This window comes from Phocoena sinus, chromosome 11 (genome assembly GCF_008692025.1).
Source record: "Phocoena sinus isolate mPhoSin1 chromosome 11, mPhoSin1.pri, whole genome shotgun sequence".
In the NCBI taxonomy this organism is placed as follows: Eukaryota; Metazoa; Chordata; class Mammalia; order Artiodactyla; family Phocoenidae; genus Phocoena; species Phocoena sinus.
Genome location: NC_045773.1, coordinates 30972106 through 30985984, shown reverse-complemented (window position 1 = coordinate 30985984; position 13879 = coordinate 30972106). Strand labels below are relative to the sequence as shown.

The 13879-nt window shown below is 49.7% G+C and overlaps 1 protein-coding gene across 4 annotated transcripts in view; it reads right to left on the bottom strand.

The window, feature by feature from the left end:
* ACOX2 (acyl-CoA oxidase 2) overlaps positions 1–13618 on the bottom strand; it is a 36057-nt gene extending 22439 nt beyond the window's left edge. Inside the window, exons 1-10 of one of the 4 annotated variants that reach the window (XM_032650092.1) lie at positions 13542–13576; positions 13328–13417; positions 11328–11581; positions 10738–10900; positions 10376–10527; positions 9849–9956; positions 7595–7714; positions 7155–7270; positions 6315–6487; positions 4115–4277 (exon numbers count right to left, since the gene is read on the bottom strand). In XM_032650092.1, coding sequence (XP_032505983.1) covers positions 4115–4277; positions 6315–6487; positions 7155–7270; positions 7595–7714; positions 9849–9956; positions 10376–10527; positions 10738–10900; positions 11328–11487 — 1155 coding nt within the window. In that variant the 5' untranslated portion in view covers positions 11488–11581; positions 13328–13417; positions 13542–13576. Of the gene's footprint in view, positions 1–4114; positions 4278–6314; positions 6488–7154; positions 7271–7594; positions 7715–9848; positions 9957–10375; positions 10528–10737; positions 10901–11327; positions 11582–12237; positions 12394–13327; positions 13418–13541 lie in introns of those variants that run through there. The other 3 variants (XM_032650093.1, XM_032650095.1, XM_032650094.1) reach the window with 3 other exon arrangements.
* Positions 13619–13879: the final 261 nt, after the last annotated feature.

Sequence of the window (13879 nt, the reverse complement as noted above, 5' to 3'; positions counted from 1 at the left end):
AAGCTTTAAATGACACAATACACCAGATAAATTTAATTGATATTTATAGGACATTTCATCCAAAAACAACAGGTTACACTTTCTTCTCAAGTGTACACGGAACATTCTCCAGGATAGATCACATCTTGGGTCACACATCAAGCCTCGGTAAGTTTAAGAAAATTGAAATCATATCAAGCATCTTCTCTGACCACAGCACTATGAGATTAGAAATAAATTACAGGGAAAAAACCCCATAAAAAACACAAACACGTGGAAGCTAAACAATACATTACTAAATAACCAAGAGATCACTGAAGAAATCAAAGAGGAAATCAAAAAATACCTAGAGACAAATGACAACAAAAGCACGATGATCCAAAACCTATGGGATGCAGCAAAAGCAGTTCTAAGAGGGAAGTGTATAGCAATACAATCCTACCTCAAGAAACCAGAAAAATCTCAAATAAACAATCTAACCTTACACCTAAAGGAACTGGAGAAAGAAGAACAAAGAAAACCCAAAATTATTAGAAGGAAAGAAACATAAAGATAAGAGCAGAAATAAATGAAATAGAAACAAGGAAAACAATAGCAAAGACCAATAAAACTAAAAGCTGGTTCTTTGAGAAGATAAAATTGATAAACCTTTAGCCAGACTCATCAAGAAAAAGAGGGAGAGGACTCAAATCAGTAAATTAGAAATGAAGAAGGAGAAGTTACAACAGACACCGCAGCACATCAAAAGAGACTACTACAAGCAACTCTATGCCAATAAAATGGACAACCTGGAAGAAATGGACAAATTCCTAGAAGGTATAACCTTCTAAGACTGAACCAGGAAGAAATAGAAAATAACAGACCAATCACAAGTAATGCAATTGAAACTGTGATTAAAAATCTTCCAACAAGCAAAAGTCCAGGACCAGATGGCTTCATAGGTGAATTCTATCAAACATTTAGAGAAGAGCTAACACCCATCTTTCTCAAACTCTTCCAAAAAATTGCAGAGGGGGGCTTCCCTGGTGGCGCAGTGGTTGGGAGTCCGCCTGCTGATGCAGGGGACGCGGGTTCGTGCCCCGGTCCGGGAGGATCCCGCATGCCGCGGAGCAGTTGGGCCCGTGAGCCATGGCCGCTGAGCCTGTGCGTCCGGAGCCTGTGCTCCGCGGTGGGAGGGGCCACAACAGTAAGAGGCCCGCGTACCGCAAAAAAAAAAAAAAAAAAAAAAAAAAAATTGCAGAGGAAGGAACACTCCCAAACTCATTCTATGAGTCCCCCATCACCCTGATACCAAAACCAGACAAAGATTCTACAAAAAAAGAAAATTAGAGACCAATATCACTGATGAATATAGATGCAAAAATCCTCAACAAAATACTAGCAAACAGAATCCAACAACACATTAAAAAGATCATACACCGTGATCAAGTGGGATTTATCCCAGGGATGCAAGGATTCTTCAGTATACACAAATCAATCAATGTGATACACCATATTAACAAATTGAAGAATAACAACTGTATGATCATCTCAATAGATGCAGAAGAAGCTTTTGACAAAATTCACACCCATTTATGATAAAAACTCTCGAGAAAGTGGGCATAGAGGGAACCTACCTCCACATAATAAAGACCATATATGACAAACCCACAGCAGGAATCGTTCTCAGTGGTGAAAAACTGAAAGCATTTCCTTTAAGATCAGGAACAAGACAAGAATGTCCACTCTCGCCACTATTATTCAACATAGTTTTGGAAATTTTAGCCATGGCAATCAGAGAAGAAGAAATAAACGGAATCCAAATTGGAAAAGAAGAAGTAAAACTGGATCACTGTTTGCATATGACATGACACTATACATAGAGAATCCTAAAGATGACACCAGAAAACTACTAGACCTAATCAAGGAATTTGGTAAAGTTGCAGGATACAAAATTAATGCACAGAAATCTCTTGCATTCCTATATACTAAACAATGAAGGATCAGCAAGAGAAATTAAGGAAACAATCCCATTCACCATTGTAACAGAAAGAATAAAATACCTAGGAATAAACCTACCTAAGGAGGTAAAAGACCTGTACTCAGAAAACTATAAGACACTGAGGAAAGAAATCAAAGATGATACAAATAGATGGAGAGATATACCATGTTCTTGGTTTGGAAGAATCAATTTTGTGAAAATGACTATACTACCCAAAGCAATCTACAGATTCAATGCAATCCCTATCAAATTATCAGTGGCATTTTTTACAGAACTAGAACAAAAAATCTTCAAATTTGTATGAAGACACAAAAGACCCCGAATAGCCAAAGCAATCTTGAGGGAAATCTTGAGCTGGAGGAATCAGACTCCCTGATTTCATACTATACAACAGAGCTACAGTAATCAAGACAATACAGTACTGACACAAAAACAGAAGTATAGATCAATGGAACAGGATAGAAAGGCCAGCGATAAAACCACACTCCTGTGGTCAGCTAATCTATGAAAAAGGAGACAAGGATATACAATGGAGAAAAGACAGTGTCTTCAATAAGTGGTGCTGGGAAAACTGGACAGCTACATGTAAAAGAATGAAATTAGAGCACTCTTTAACACCATACACAAAAATAAACTCAAAATGGATTAAAGACCTAAATGTAAGGCCAGACATTATAAAACTCTTAGAGGAAAACATAGGCATAACACTCTTGACCTAAATCACAGCAAGATCTTTTTTGACCCACCTCCTAGAGTAATGGAAATATAAACAAAAATAAGCAAATGGGACCTAATGAAACTTCAAAGCTTTTGCACAGCAAAGGAAACTATAAACAAGATGAAAAGACAACCCTCAGAATGGGAGAAGATATTTGCACATGAATCAACAAAGGATTAATCTCCAAAATATATAAACAGCTCATGCAGCTCAATATAAAAAAGCAAACAACCCAATCAGAAAGTGAGCAGAAGACCTAAATAGTCATTTCTCCAAAGAAGACATGCAGATGGCCAAGAGGCACATGAAAAGCTGCTCAACATCACTAATTATTAGAGAAATGCAAATCAAAACTACACTGAGGTATCAGCTCACACCAGTTAGAATGGGCATCTTCAGAAAATCTACACACAATAAATGCTGCAGAGGGTGTGGAGAAAAGGGAACCCTCTTGCACTGTTGGTAGGAATGTAAATTGATACAGCCACTATGGAGAATAGTATGGAGGTTCCTTAAAAAACTAAAAATAGAATTACCATATGACCCAGCAATCCCACTACTGGGCATACCCAGAGAAAACCATAATTCAAAAAGACAAATGCATTCTAATGTTCATTGCAGCACTATTTATAATAGCCAGGACATGGAACCAACATAAATGCCCATTGTCAGACGAATGGATAAAGAAGATATGGTACATATATACAATGGAATATTACTCAGCCATAAAAAGGAACGAAATTGGGTCATTTGTAGGGATGTGAATGGACCTAGAGACTGTCATATGAAGTGAAGTAAGTCAGAAAGAGAAAAACAAATATCGTATATGAACGCATATATGTGGAACCTAGAAAAATGGTACAGATGCACCCATTTACAAGGCAGAAATAGAGACACAGATGTAGAGAACAAACAGCAAGGGGGGAAAGCGGGGTTGGGGGTGGTGTGATGAATTGGGAGATTGGGATTGACATGTATACACTAATATGTATCAAATAGATAACTAATAAGACCCTACTGTATAAAAAAAAATAAAATTCAAAAAAAAAAATAGAGAAGCCACTGCAATGAGAATCCCGCGCACCGCAAGGAAGAGTAGCCCCCGCTCGCCGCAACTAGAGAAAGGCTGCGCGCGGCAACGAAGACCCAACACAGCCAAAAATAAATAAATTTATAAAAACAAAAAAACACACCAGGGATTGTGCACCTGTGTTCTATACACTATCTGCGATCATTTCCTCTAACATGTTTGGAGCTTCCTGGGGGCCAGGTGTAGGTGGATTTATATGTCAGGGTACAGTTCACCTGGGATGTTGGAAGTCTGCAGAGGGAGAAAGTGGAAAGAGCCCATGGGGGCAGGATTGGGGCTGCTTCCCAGTGGGAGGACCATTTCAGCCATGGTCCCAGCTCCTCCCTCCCAGAGAAAGCAGGTATACCTCAGGCAGGAGTCTGAAGTCTCTGTCCAAAATGGAACTGTAGGAGCGATGGAAGAATTCCAAGAGGCTCTTTGCCACGAAATGGAATGCATAGGCCTTGGCCAGCGGAGGAAAGAGTTTCTGCTGCTGCGTCTGGTAGTCCAGGACTTTTGCCTCTGGGTCACTGAGGGGAAGAAAAGCAGAAGATTTGCTACCTGCCACATCCATCTTCCCATATCCCCAATGCCATAAAAGCCTTAAAAACGGACAGTTTTTTATAGCTCACCGCAAAATTTGACGTAGACTGACGTGACGCTAGTAATAATCTTAAAATTCCATCTAACATGAATATCCACACATTTCACTGTAGAAATATTAACATGTCCGCTTATGGGTGCTGCCCCTTGTGGAGGTTTACAGTATACACACCGTATTAACCTGCTAAAAATCTGGAAAGTTCTGAATTCCAACAGATCTGGCCTCAAGGATTTTGGGTGAGGGGTTGTGGCCCTGAAGCCCTGATTATTTGAACCTTGACCTTTCACTGTCCAGGTGCATGTGCTGTGAGCTGGGAAATATGTGGAACCTAATTGATAACTCTGAGGATGTGAACTTGGGTTGGATGGAATTCCGAGGTAGGGATTGCACCCGCCTTGTCCGTTGCTGTGTTCTCAGTGCTGGAGACTCTGTTCAACATTAGGGGCCTTCGGTAACTATTAGTGGGTTGATGTGAATGTGAGACGCCTCCCGTGGCTGATGGGGAGAAACCTGGTGTCTCTTCTCTGGGCCAGCAGCCCCTCGCCTGGACATGTACTATTATAACCATCCCAGTCTTATTCAACCCAGAAGACTGGGCTCCGACAGGATATCATTGGCAGTACCTCCTTCCCAGCTCCCCTGTCCCCCAGAGAAGACTCCCTCAGCCCGGGATTCTGAAGCCAGGCTGGCTGAGGGTGATTTGGGTTTGCCAGTAAAGGATCCTAGGCTGAGGGCCTGGCATGCTTCACTGCGTTTCAGCCCTAACACCACCCTGGAAGAGCGTTTTTGTCACGCCCATTTAGTTGACGAGGAAGCTGAGGGACAAAGAGGTGGGGTGGCTAATCTAAGCTCCCAGAAGTGGCGGAGCTGAGGGTGGCACCGGGTCTGCCTGGTGTTCGACCCTCAGCCTGTTTTGCGTTAGAGAACTCTGGATCCTTGAGCCCATGGTGTGGAACACCACCAGCCTCTTGAGCCAGACATCCTCAAGTTCCAGTCCTGGTAACCTCACTCTTTCCTTTGCAAGTGAGAAGATAGGCCCAGAGAGGGCAAAGGACTTGCCAAGGGGCGCTTACTATAGTTGGGGCGAGAACTGCCAGGTTAAAGCTCGTCTCTGCTCCAGGAGTTCGGTCAGTTATGCTGTGTCCAGCCCCACCCTCTCTGCCTGTGCTCATGCTGCGGCCCCATATGCCCAGGCTCCAGTTTGCTGCATCCTGGGTATGTGCCCATTTGGGACATATTTATCCTAAAAAATTATTTGTTTACCTAAAGTTGAAATGTAACTGGCAGCCCTGTACTTTTATTTGCCGAATCTGATAACCTTGTGTGTGTGTATGTGCACATGCGTGCGTACACATACTCACATCAAAGCAGAGGGTACAGTGAGCCCTTTGGTGCCATGGAGTAGACCTATTAGCCAGACAGAACCACATACAACAAAATGGGCGCAGACGTGGACGTACCATGGTCAGATGTTGGCAGTCACAACCAGACAGAACCAACTGCAGCCAAATAGTCTGACGTGACAGCCGGGTTTTTCCAGACACAGTCACTCACATCTGACAGAACAATCTCGGGAGCCCCATTCACCCACAGCTTGGTGCCCAGCCGATCCAGATACACTCAGCCAGTCACAGACATACCCAACTGGATTGAAACAGTCTGAGTTTGTTGGACAGACTGAGTCAGATCTGGTGGTACAGGGCCAGAGACACAAGATCACACAGAGCCTGATGGGGCCAGACACTGACAGACATAGGTTGGGCCAGCTGGTCAGCCTGGATTAGAGAGAGCCAGATAGAGACCCCACAGACCAGATGGGCCAGGTCCAGGCGAATGAGTGTGCGGGGTGGGGGGGTAACGTGTGCTCCCAGCACCCCACTGTGGCGGAGGGTTGGTGTCAGGGGGTAGGCACTGTGGGATCGAGGTAGCCCGGGCTGCGGTGGCTCATCTGGGCGCCGCTTGCCTGGGCCGGAGCCGGGATTGGTGGCGTATGACTGAGTAGCGGATGGCAATGACACAGGCCTTCTGCAGCAGTGGTATGACCTCGTTTGACAGCATGTCCACCCGCACCACCACCATGCTGAGGTAGTTGCTCTTTGCTGTTCCGAGCTTGATGTAGGTACCATCTGGCAAGACCTGGTAGACCAAGGACAGGCAGTGGGTCTGAGCCAGGGCTCCCCAGCCTTCCCCACACCCAGAACTGTGGTCCTCCATGCCCTGAAAGCACCACGGTCCTCAAACTGCTCACCCGGGATAGGCACAGCCAGCCGCCAGCCAGAATGTGCTGGTGTGGCCACACTGATTCTTAAAACTGAAACGCTCCTGTGCTTGTTGCCCAAGTGTCTTGGTTCACTGCTCCTCTCCTGTGACACCCCAGACCTCCCCACAATCCACAGCTCCCCACACTCCCATGGAAATGCCTGGCAAAATGGAGACCTCCAGAACTTCCTCCAGCACTTGGCTGTGTCCAGGCTGCGCTGTAGGTAGATATGCATATCATCCTCAGCCCGTTGCTCTTTTCCTCAGGTTGCCTTGCCACCCTACCCCACGATTGCACTGCCACCCCATGAGGTGAGCGTTTACCCATGAGAACTCTGAGGTTCAGAGAGGCCAAGTGACTGGCCCCAAATCACAAAGCTCCTAAGCTGGGGTTTTACTCAGGTCTGTGGGACACCAGAGCCTCTCTGGGAGGGGTGCCCCAAACTCAGCTCTATAGAGAAGGGCCCGGAGGCAGCAGCAGTCTACAGGGTGCCTCTGTCCCCTCTCCAGGCAGTGCAGGCTTGCAGCCTCCCCGGGACCCCACCTGTGCGAAGCGGCTCAGCATGTTCTCCCTGGGGATGCACACATGGTCCAGTTGCAGGAAGCCATTATCCGAGTGGTCAAAGTCCATCTTGGGCCCAATGTCTCCAACGGTGATTCCTAGGAGGAGACAGAGGTAGGAACGTCCATCAGTTGAGTGCTTGTGTGTTAGGTACCAACACCCACATTCCAGCTCATCTGAGCCTGTCAGCAGCCTGTGACATTGGGGTTATCATACCTGTTTGCAGGTGACCAAGCTGAGGTCAGGTGCTGAACCTTGCTCATAGTCATCAAGCCAGTTAGCACCAGGCCTGTACAACTGGACCCCTCCCTGCCCAAGGGAGACATGCCCCAGTTTCTCCCATGGACCTCTGGGGCCCCCAGGACAGGGAGGCCTGGTGGGGTCTCCTGGCAGGGGTCCTGGAGGAAGCAGCATGAGCTTACCTGGCAGTGGGCTGTGGTCCTCGAGACTCCGGATGGGCACAATAAAGGCATGCATGCCCTGCTGGGCTCCTGAGCAGATCAGCTGGGCCTGGACCAGGGCATGGGTGGCCGACCGTCCCACTGAGGGTAGAGAGGTGAGAAGCCCAGCATGATCCCTGATGTACAGAGCAGGCAGGCTAACCTTCCCCATCAGGACCCTGGGTGTGGGCCTAGTCTGTGAGGACCAGTGTGGTGGTGTGGGAAGGGCAGGACACTCTGTGAGGCTGGAATGGGGCTTTGTTTGAACTACCTTGGAGGGTGTGGGTCAGGGGAGGATGCACGAGGAGGACAAAGGGTGTTTTCTAGGGGAGCCGCACAGGACAGGGTATGCAAGGCAGAGGGAACAGCCTGCTCAGAAGCTTGAGGACTGGACTGGCTTGTTGGGGCCAGGCAGCGGAGGTGGTAGCATCCAGGGCAGCCAAGGGGTGCTTGGTCAGGATACCCCTTGATTCATAAGGCCTTTACTCGTCCTTGGAAATGACTGGAACCATCCAGAGAGCTTTAATGTGAGTGTCTGGCTCTGGAATGCATTGGGTTGGTGGCTGGAGGTACAGGGGGGTTCTGTCTAAACATCAGGTTTGTATAGGAACCACCCTACGATACACAGGCAGGATCCCCAGGGGCTAGGGAAGGCTCAAGGAGGCTGATGGAGATCTTGAGGGGACGAAAGCTCTATGCCCTCTGGCTGCTCTTTCTTCCAAAGGCAAAGCTTGACAAAGGCTATGGATTTTAATGAAATCACCCCAAATGGAGCAATCTGGAAAAGCTCTGCATCTTTTAAAACTTGGTCTTACTACAGTCTTCTGACTGAAGTGTGTGCTCTTGAGTCATTTCCTTTGGAATCAAGGAGACAGGATTTTTATATCATAGCTGCTGGGGTACGTTTGTCAGGATCTGTGGTCAGAACATGGGTCCCAAGTCATAGGGAGATGTGTGCATTGCTGCCCACCCTAGCAGATGGGCACCTTTGAGACCTCAAAAAGTCCCTGTTCACAAAGAGGGGGAACTACCCCCAAAGAGCCAAACAAATCTAGCAGCGACTTGCAAAGGGCACTGTGAAATGAACAAGCTTGCTTTTTTTCTGTCCTCAAAAACTTCTTAATGACTCTCTCTGCCATCAGCCTAGTAATATGAATACAGATAGCTAGCATTTACCAAAATCCAGGTGGTACCACCCCTGTGCTGGTGCTTTGCGGTCTTTGCAGGGCAGGTAAGCTGAAGTCCCATTTTCCAGAAAAGGCAACTGAGGCTCAGAGAACGGAGTGATGTGTTCAAGGTCACTGGCCTGAACGGGGCAGAGCCCGGGTTTGAACCCTGCCTGATTTCAAAGGCTGGTTTCTTTTTTTCTGCAGTTTTGTCAGTGGTCATTGATCACCACGCCCCACCTCCCCGCCCCAAGCATCGCTCTCTTATTTCTCTGGCCTGTCTGTCCACTTCTCTCTCCTTCTCTCACTCTTTCTCCCTCTCTGCTTGTCTCTCACCTCTCCCTCTCTCTCTTTCTGCTTTAGTTGGACTCCTCACACTTGTATTTTTTTTTTCCCATGTAAGTGTTCACCTAATGTGTCCCCAAGTGCCACAGATGTATCCTCAGAGATGTATTCTCAAATCAGAGGAAGAGGGCCCTGGTGGAACCCTGCTCCTTGGGGCTTGGCAAATCACTGAGACTCTGGGAAGCATGGTGGGTGCGGCCTGCACCTGGTGGCCACAGGGGGTGGTGTGGCACCGGTGGCTTGATTGGCGCTGGGGATGGGCCTGAGCCCTTCTGAGTGTCTGGAGCAGGGGAAGGGAGGGACGTTTTTCGCATTGACTGTACCCTGTGTGCTGGCTGGTGGCAAGCTTAATCATTAATTTGGGAGATGAGAGAAACAGGGGCTGTGGCGAGTGCTGTGTGTGGAGGGCGTGGGGGAAGTGTGCATGTGAGAGAGACCTTGACCGTCAGCCCCCAAAGTTTGGGTCAGTTTCCTCAGCTATTTCAAAGTTCCCTTGGCGGCCTCTCAGCCACTCACTGATGAAATTCTCCATATCCCACCTGTTTTACTACGTAAGAACCTGGGGCTCAGGGAGACGTATTCACCTGCCCAAGGTCACCAGCCTAGAACAGGGAATCAACCTGAGGTCTGTTGAACATCAAAGTCAGTGCTATTCTGTGGTCCAGCTTTGTTCTCCTTGGGGGCAGATGGCGGGGGGTGGGGGGATGAAGAGTTACTATACTCACGGTCCCCAGGCCACCATTTGATGGCAGTCAGCGTGGGGCTGTGCACCACAAACTCCTGGGTGGCTGCATCGTAGGTGGCTTCAGTCTCCAGGCCCTGAAGATATGTCCCTGGGCATCAAGGAGGGGAGTTAGACATTGGGCCATGGTTGGAATCTCACCGGGGGCGCAGTGTCTAGGTTGGCCTGGAGCCCCCAGGCATCAGTGCAGTATGGAGTCGGGGTAGCTCCCAGCTGTACTCAATAGGCATTTCTCTCCTTTCACCAGTGGGCTCTTTGGGGGACACATGGCCAGCCCATGATAGGGAATGGTGGCTGACATTTCCAGAAGGAACACCTTGCCTCACCACTAGATCATACAATATGTGCGTGTAAATAAGAAAAAATCACCCCCTCCTCAAGACCTTTAACTGCCACCTGCTGTAACATCTTCATATTAAATATATAAATCTATGACTAGTGAGATGTGAATGGGCCCTCTGGAACTGTGCAGTGCACACCTGTACACAGCACCCAGTAGCCCTGGCTCACCGTGCCCCAGTTCTGTCTGGGCGTATGTCGCAAGGATCTGTAACTTGTTGCAGAGTGGGTCCCACTTGGCAATCTGCTCCTCTGAGCCCAGGCTCCTGAGCGCTTTCTGGAAGACGAATTGTAACGCTAAGCCCAGATCTCCAGAAAGGCTTCTGCAGGGGAGAGACGCAGTGGTTGAACAGCCCATTGGAGACAAGGGCCCCAGTACCCTCAGGCTGGCAGGGTGCAGGAGGGAAGGGACACCTGATATCCTTCTTTCCCAACCGGTAGTACCTTTGTTGGGGAAAATAGCTCATGGGCTGGGTTTTCTGGGGGGTCCCAGGTGAATTCCTCTCTGGTGGGGTTGACCTGGGTGTGAGCACCTGTTAGCGTAATATAATTCACGACTGTCTTCAGACCAGCCCAGGCGCTGTGCTAACATCTGGATGTGGAATTTCTTCTTAATGGCGGCTTCATAACGTTCATTCTGGGTCATGAAATAATTATCCTTCAGGCTAAGCTCTGGGTCACTGTGAATGATGCTTTCTGTCAGGGACAGAGAACAGAGAGAGGGCTTAGAGTCCTGGGTGAGGTTCCTGGTACCTTCAAATCTTCCCATCCACTTGCCTCATGGATGTGGAAAGGAAGTCAGACATTGCTGTCATTTTACAGATGCAATGAATGAGGTCCAGAGGTGGCAAAGTGACATGCCCAAGGTTACAAAGCTATGCAGTGGAAGAATAAGGACTCTATCCAGGTCTTCTGCTGCCTAGGACTCTTCTATCCCTCAGAGGGGCTCAGGAAATATTGACATGTTAGAGATGCCTTCATAGTCCAAAAGAATGAATCTCTAATAGTGGAATTTTGGGAGCAGAGTTTGTTTTTTGAAGGTGGGACTGCTATTGAGGGACTCTTCTTCCAAGAAAAGCATATGGGCACGAAGCAGATGCTCCATTCCCCAGCCTTCTCTTACCGACTTTCCTCCGGAGTGCAGTGTTCTGGGCCCCTCCATCAAGGATGTTGGTGAGCTCTTCCACGCAGAAGGACTGCATATGCCTCTCGCTCTCTATGTCAGGGTGCACTTGCCTGCTCCAGGTGTCCCCCATTGACACTCGGTGCACTGGACTGCCCATCCTAGCCCGGGTCTGCCTGGTGTCTGAGAAGAGAGACTTGTGGCCTGGGTGCTCTGAGCCTTGGGCTGTGCTACGAACCTGTGTGCAGGAGGAACTGCCCAGGGCTGAGTGTCAGCTGAGGCCTGCTTTGGAGGAAAGCAACCTCCCTTAAATGCTCGTGTGCCACTCCACCCCCGCACTCTCCCCTGTGGCCCTTGGCTGTGTACCAGGCACTGTCCAGGACTGTATGCAGTAACTGCTCAGTAAACAGTAGTTCAGTGCGTTCTAGCCAAGATTTGGACAGGGTCTGATTGCCTGGGGGAAATTCTCACATAAAGTCAATGAAGGTCACGTACGAAGAAATTCATGTTAGAGAGGTTAAGTGCATGGTCTCTAGCTGCACAGCTACTGCTGGCCAGGAGTTGGACCGGGTCCGACCACAGAACACATGCTCTGTCCATGCTACAGCCGCACCTAGGGGGCTAAGTCCCAGGCTCGTTTGGCCCATTTCCGTGAGCCTTGAGGGGTACTGCGGAGCTGAGGGGAGGAAGCTTGCCCTTGCCTGTGCCATGTTCCTCCGGGACCCCTGTGTGTCCTCCACAGCCACGGTGGGCCCTGTGTCCTTCACAGCAAACCCTCAGCCTCTCAGAGCCCCTGTTTCCCCACAGCCCGGCGACCAGCAGGTATAGTCCCTTCTACTTCTCGAGTCTCTCAGATGCATTTGTTCCATCCATTCCCTTGGCTACCACCTCGGCCACCTTCGTCGCTCACCTGGCCTCAGTGCCTCTCCTCTGCTCTTCTGGCTGCCAGGGTGAGTTCCTAAACTGCAGTCACGTTGTTTACCTCGTACCCTGCTGGGAGTCTGGTCCTTGGGGCCGGCTGTTTGTTGTATGGAGTCCATGCCCTCTGCCATCTCACCACCTCTTGCCCCTTGCCCCGTATCCACCCACTCCGCCTACCCAGGCCTCCTCTCCCTCTCCTCCTGCCCTTTGCCCCCGCTGTTTCCCCTGGTGTTCCTAGTGAGCCCCAGCCTCCAGGGCCACCTCCTCTAAGAAACCTTCCCGATGGCAGTGCCCCCTGGGAGAACCGAGCAGCCCTTCGGTGCCCCCACTGGGTGCTATTAGAGTGGACAATAGGAGCAATTCCTCATTCACTCGAATGTCCCTGTCCCAAGGCAGTGAGTGCCTGGGGAGGCTAGCTCTGCTTTTGTGGGGTCCCAAGAGCCTGCAGGTGGCCACTATTTTGATTCCTGTTCTTCTCTACCACAACCCTGCAGATACACTGCTGTCGTTACAAGTATTTTATAGAGAGGACAGGAGCCTCGGGAAGAGAGGAGACTTTGTAAGGTCACGCAGCCACACGTACAATAACACATGGGATTCATCCACAGGCTTACAAACCGACACCCCTAAGTGGGCAACAGGGCTGTGGGATGCTGACAAAGGGCCTGGCACATTCAAGGAGCGCCCCCGTCAGCTGCCCCCTGGATCCCTGCAGGGCCTTCTAGCCTGTCTCCTCTCTCCCTGCATCTTCCTCCTGCGCTCTAACTGCCGCTGCGTCCTTGCTGTGCTCCAACACCCAGGCCTCGCCCCTCACCCTCCAGCCTCTAGAGGCCAGGGCTGTGTGCTCTGCCTGGAACACTCCTTCCCCGATGTGCCCATGGCTCCTTCACTACCTCTGCAAGTCCTTCATCAGTGCCACCTTCTCAGTGAGGCCCACCTGACCACCCTTGTTTAAAATCCCGAGCCCCTTCCCCCAGCATTCCCAGTCTCCCTCACTCTGCTCTAGCTTTTCTCTTTTCACTTATCATAACATAATTTGCTCCTTTGCTATGTTTTTGTTTATTGCTGTCTCTACCTACTTAAAGGTAAACTCCAAGAGGGCCAGGATCTTTGTCACATTCGTGCTGTGGCTCTCACACTTAGCACAGGGCCCGGCTCACAGGTAGCGTCTAGGAAATAGGGGTCAAATGGAAGAAAGCAGCTCTCAGAGTCAGTAGGAGTTGCGGGGAGGGTGCAGTCCTCAGGAGTCTCCCAGTCCCTCCCGGGCCCCATGGCCCGGTTCACCTGACTCACCTCTGTCCTGTGTCTGCACAGTCGGCCTGGCCTGGCCTCTAGCTGCAGGCCTAGGCCTCTCACGGGTGGCCCGGCCCCTTTCTCCTCCCCTGGAGGGGCTGGACCACAGAAGACTGAAGGCGCGGCCTGGCAGGCCCTCGGCTCCCAGCTCTCCCTGGTTGAGCTCATTGCGTGTACTCTCCTGTCCTCCTGCCTCCCTCTGGTGGTTGTGACCGTGCTGTTCCTGGTCGGGGGCTACCCTGGGAGATTGCTAGGAGGGTGTGAAGCAGGATAGATAGCTCAGCACGAGGCTGGCTGAGCAGCTTAGTGAGTGCCAGGTACCGAGCCTCTGTCTCTCC